The following is a 4,836-nucleotide window of genomic DNA, read 5'->3' as shown; positions in this document are numbered from 1 at the left end:
AGCAGCAGGTGTCAGGATTCCCTTTGCTGCTCAGGCTGAAGAGGACAGGACCCGTATTTCCGTGCAGACGAAAGGGGCCACATGCTGACCTGTCAGCTCGGGAGGCCTGCGTGGCCGCCTTGCAAACTCAGACCGAAAGTCACCACAAAGGAGGGTCTAAAATTAAACTTTAACTAAAGCAGTGATGGTGGGTAGTCACTCCTAGGCCGGTATCTGCACTGACAAGATCAACAACCTTTACCTTCACTGAGCCTGTCTGTCTTTTTGCATCTATGACAACATGTCCTTGAAATGTCCGGTAACGTGTGACTTCCCTTTCTCCGGACCCCTCGGGGCACAACCTAATGTGCTGGGCGCCAGGACAGAGACCACAAATTCCTTCACTGTTATCTCGTTCCTGCATCCACTTAAGTATGTCTATCATTCCGCTTTTTATCCAATCCCAGGGGTTTCCCTGCTTTGCTTTCTCCCGCCTCTCTAGTCTATCACCAATGGATTTCATGTGACCGACCTAGGTCCCTCCTTTGATTGCGATGTATAAACGCAGAGGTAACGATAATCCGCTGAGGTTCTGCTTCCTGGCAATCGTGGACAGTTTGGCTCAAATAAACTCACAAAACTTCTTCACAGGTCTGAGTGTTTTTATGTGAACACACGTGTCCATCTGTGAGCAGACACCTGTTCCCCACGTTCTGGCTGCTGTGACTAACGCTCCTGTGGACATGGGCGTGTGGATGTTGTGATTACAATGAGTTTATTAGATGGGACGATGCCCGAGGGGCCTGGGGACGAAGGAGAGGGCCTGGCACCCACTGGACAGCACTGCACCAGCACAGAGGCCGCTGGGGCCCCCTCTGCCCCGGCCGCCCAGAGCCACGCGGGGCATCAGTGGGAAGAGGGGGGGCAGGCAGAAGCGGAGACCTTTCCCGGAAGCTAACAGGCCCCAGGCAGTGGTGGCCTCGGCTCCAGCCGGCGAGGGGTCCTGGTGCAGGGAAGATGGGCTCAGCCGTCAGAACGGTGCGAGGGGAGCCTGAAATCCAGCTCCCCTCCTCACTGAGCCAGTGTCCCAGAATCACCTGAACCCCCCGGGGCTCCTGCCCCTTCCCTTGCCACCGCCCTGCCACCCCCGCAGATGGCCCGTGGCATTGTCCTGGGACTGGGCTCCTGCTGCCGGGAGCTCCCCACCCCCCACCCCCACCTCACTCAGGCAGGGCCCGGGGTCAGGAGGCAAGGCTGGCCCTTCCCCCAGATGCCAGCTCGGCAGACGGGTCAAAGGCTGAGAGGGAGCCTCGGGGAGCGGCCAGGCCAGACGCCACACCCAAGAGGCCCTCCCCAGCTGCCGAAGGAGAGACAAGCAGGCTCCCCGCGGGCTTTGGCCATTTCCTGAGGAATTCTCCAGGAGCCTGGGGGAGGGGAACATGACTCAGCCCACCTCCCACAGGGAGACGCAGCCCAGGGCCCAGGAGGAGCGGCCCCACGTTCTCAAGGCTCTGGGGGTGCTTCAGCTCCCGGAGCCAGGGAGGACCCCTGGGAAGGGGTGGGAGGGGGCCCTCAGGTGGAATGTCGGGGAGCATCCTCGCTTGGGGGCACCCCGAGAAACAGCACTGCAGGAGGTGATGCCCGAGGCCCTCAGGGGAGCAGCAGGCAGGAGTGGACCCCCGGGCCATGCGTCCAGGGGCGGGGGCCCTCACCCCCGCAGGCAGCGGCTCCTGGGCCCGGAGGGGACCTGTCCTGGATGCTCAGCCCGTGTCAGACAAGCACAGAGGCAGCAGGAAATTCCAGGAGAGCTTCTCCCGCCCCACAACCACCTCAGGCCGCTCACCCCCCAGGCAGTGGCTCCTCGTTTTGGGGAGGACCTGCCCCTGGAATGGTTAATCTGCGACTCTGCTGACAGCCAATCACAGAGCCCAGCAGGAAATACCTGGGAGAGAGCCTGAGCCTAGCCCCAGTCTGGCCCCAGGCAGCCCTCTCCCAGTGTACCCGCCTCTGTGGCGGTGGCTTCGGCATGGCGGTCTGGACCCCTCAGAGGCCAGGGCTGCTGCTGACGGTGCTGGTGGTGACCGTGGCGGCAGCCCGGCCTGCTCACCTGCTGACTTCGAGGTCCTCGGCCCAGGGCGCTCTGGACCGCGTGGCTCTGGGCGGCCTGTTAAATACGCTTGCGGCCCGTGTGCACTGCTCCTCGGGGCCGTGTGGAAAGGTAAGCGCCCCACCCCCACCCGAAAGGTCGCCTTGGGCCCGGCCCTGCCCGCTCCTCCCCAGGGACAAACTCCAGGAGGCGGGCAGAGGCAAGTGCCCCAGTGCCGTGGCCCTGCCTGGGGCTCCAAGCCCAGCCTTCTCCTGCCTGGGAGCGGGGCCGTGATGGGGACTCGAAGCTCTGGGGACCCAGGGCCACCTCTCTCGTCGGCCCCAGGCAGTGATTCCAGGGAGAAACCACCTGGAAGGGGGGACCACTGCCTGGGACCCCTGTGTGTGCACCCCTGTAATTGAGGGGAGTGTGTGGGAGCAATGGATGGGGGTCGGGGTGGGGGCGAAGCAGCAGCCCCCAGGTGCCTGGCCCCTGCTCACCTGTCTCTGCCCACAGTGCCTGTCTGTGGAAGACCTCCTGGCCCTGGGCCGGCCTGAGGGGCCGGGGCCAACCCCAGTGTCGGTCCTGGAGCCCGAGCACATCCCCCGCCTCAGTGCGGCCGCTGCCCTCTATCTCAGCGACCCTGAGGGCACCTGTGAGGACATCCGGGCTGGCCGCTGGGCCTCCCGAGCTGACCACCTTCTGGCCCTGCTCGAGGGCCCCGAGGCCCTGATCCCAGGCCTGAGCAGGCTGCTGCGGAGGATTCAGGTCCGGACCGCCAGCCTGCCCTCCGCAGAGGAGGTGAGGGCCAAGGGGGACCGAAGGGAGGGGACCCACTCCGGAGGGTGGGCTTAGCTGGGGGTCACCTTGGGTGTTCACCACTGAGTGGGGCAGGGGCTTCGGGAGCCCTGGAGGGGCCCTGGCCAGGGGACAGGGAACAGAACGGGCTCCTGGGGCCCCAGGAGAGGAGCTCAGCTCAGGCCTCAGGTGAGCAGGAGGCGGGGGTGCCCTGGGGAGGAGACTCTGGGGGCCAGGAGGCCCACACGGAGTGCGGCCTCAGCCCTGCCCCTCCCCCAGGCCTGCGTGGACCTGCCTTGGCTGCTGGACCAGGCGGCGGAGGCAGGGGCTCCCGGCAGCCCCGGCCCCGTGTTGGCCGCTCTGCTGGACCACGTCCAAAACGGGTCCTGCATCCACGCCCTGCCGACCCCCCAGTACTTTGTGGACTTCGTGTTCCGGCAGCACCATGGGGACACTCCCAACATCACACTGGACGGTGAGGCCTGGGCAGGCCCCGAGTGGGACGTGCCCCCTGGGAGGGCAGGGCCGGAGCCCACACAGACTGGTTCTGTCCCCTTGGCCAGAGCTGGCGGCGCTGATGCAGCACCTGGGGGTGGGTGGCACGGCCGCGAGCCACGGAGACCACGGCGACGACCATCACCACCATCGTCTGAGAAGGAGGGCCCACCTCGCCCCCTCCAACAGCAGCGCCAGTGTGTGGGACACAGTGAGCAGCCCCGGGGCCGTGGTCCTGGGGATGGGGGGTCCCCCGGGCTGCTCCAGTCCTGACCTCCAGTCCTGCCACCCCCAGGTTTGCCTGGATGCCAGGGACGTGATGGCCGTGTACGGGCTGCCTGAGCGGACGGGGGTGTCCCCAGAGGCGTGGGCCCTGCTGAGCCCTGCGCTTCTCCAGCAGCAGCTGAGTGGGGCCTGCAGCCCACAGCCCAGCCACCCCGCCCAGGACCAGCTCAGCCAGGCGGAGAGTGAGTGCCTGTCCCCCCAAGTCAGCCCGCCCGCTGTGCCCAGGGGGGCTGGCCACATGGCGGAGGGGCTGCCCAGGGAGGAGGGAGTGGGTGCTGGGCTGTGGGAGAAGACAGTGGAGTGGAGGGTCACAGGAGAATGTGGGAGGCCTGGGAGGGAGGGGGTGGAGCTTTAAGGAGGAGAGAGGTCAGCGTGAGCAGAGGCCTGGCCAGTCCCTGACCACCTACGCCTGGTGAGTCCCTGCTCACTCCCCTGGGAAGGCTGGGGGAAGGCCTCACTGGGTCCTCACTGCCCCCACCCCCTCAGAGTACTTGTACGGCTCCCTGGCCACCCTGCTCATCTGCCTCGCCTCGGTTTTCGGCCTCCTGCTCCTCATCTGCACCAGCTGCAGCAGGGCCACCCACTACGTCATCCAGACCTTCCTGGGCCTGGCCGTGGGCGCGCTCACCGGAGACGCCCTCCTGCACTTGACGCCCAAGGTCAGCCCAGCTGGCCAGGACCCTCCCTCCCCACCCCGGGGACTCCCCTGCATGGTCTTCCTTCCAGGCCCACTCTCCTGGGCCCTTCCCTGAACCCTAACCTCTCTTCTTCATCGGTGGGGGGGAGACCCTGAGGCAGCCAGCCCCGTGCCCCTGCCCCGCCCCCAGGTCCTAGGGCTGCACCAGCATGGCGGGCACAGTGAGCTCGGAGGGGACCACGAAGACCACAGCGCGCAGCCCATCTGGCGCCTCCTGGTGGCGCTCGGGGGCCTGTACACCTTCTTCCTGTTCGAGAAGCTCTGTGACCTCCTGCTGCCCCAGGAGGTCAGGCTTGTGGGGACTGGGTGGGGAGGCCGGTGGGGAGGGGGTACAGTGGGCCCTAAGCTGTTGTCCCCACAGGACCTGAAGGAGGAGCCCTGCAGCCACGGTGACCACCACGGCAGCCACGGCCACAGCCACGGCCACAGCCACGGCATGTCTCTGCAGCTGGCGCCCAGGGAGCTCCGCCAGCCCAAGCAGCCCCAGCAGAGCTCC

General features: G+C 66.3%; 2 protein-coding genes across 2 annotated transcripts in view; both read left to right on the top strand.

The window, feature by feature from the left end:
- The window catches only part of TONSL (tonsoku-like, DNA repair protein), a 20,313-nt gene extending 18,463 nt beyond the window's left edge, over positions 1 to 1,850 (top strand). The window contains exon 25 of the mRNA XM_014538701.1: positions 850 to 1,850. Within this exon, the coding sequence (XP_014394187.1) occupies positions 850 to 1,080 (231 nt within the window). The 3' untranslated portion in view covers positions 1,081 to 1,850. The remainder of the gene's footprint in view (positions 1 to 849) is intronic.
- Positions 1,851 to 1,930: 80 nt separating this feature from the next.
- Positions 1,931 to 4,836, top strand: part of SLC39A4 (solute carrier family 39 (zinc transporter), member 4) — a 4,103-nt gene continuing 1,197 nt past the window's right edge. Inside the window, exons 1-8 of the mRNA XM_005865092.2 lie at positions 1,931 to 2,197; positions 2,582 to 2,866; positions 3,143 to 3,338; positions 3,427 to 3,569; positions 3,654 to 3,825; positions 4,130 to 4,302; positions 4,471 to 4,626; positions 4,702 to 4,831. Coding sequence (XP_005865154.1) covers positions 2,006 to 2,197; positions 2,582 to 2,866; positions 3,143 to 3,338; positions 3,427 to 3,569; positions 3,654 to 3,825; positions 4,130 to 4,302; positions 4,471 to 4,626; positions 4,702 to 4,831 — 1,447 coding nt within the window. The 5' untranslated portion in view covers positions 1,931 to 2,005. The remainder of the gene's footprint in view (positions 2,198 to 2,581; positions 2,867 to 3,142; positions 3,339 to 3,426; positions 3,570 to 3,653; positions 3,826 to 4,129; positions 4,303 to 4,470; positions 4,627 to 4,701; positions 4,832 to 4,836) is intronic.

The sequence above is a fragment of the Myotis brandtii genome, unplaced genomic scaffold (assembly GCF_000412655.1).
Source record: "Myotis brandtii unplaced genomic scaffold, ASM41265v1 scaffold1956, whole genome shotgun sequence".
In the NCBI taxonomy this organism is placed as follows: Eukaryota; Metazoa; Chordata; class Mammalia; order Chiroptera; family Vespertilionidae; genus Myotis; species Myotis brandtii.
Note: the sequence above shows the minus strand (reverse complement) of the source record. Positions and strands in the feature narration are given on the sequence as shown.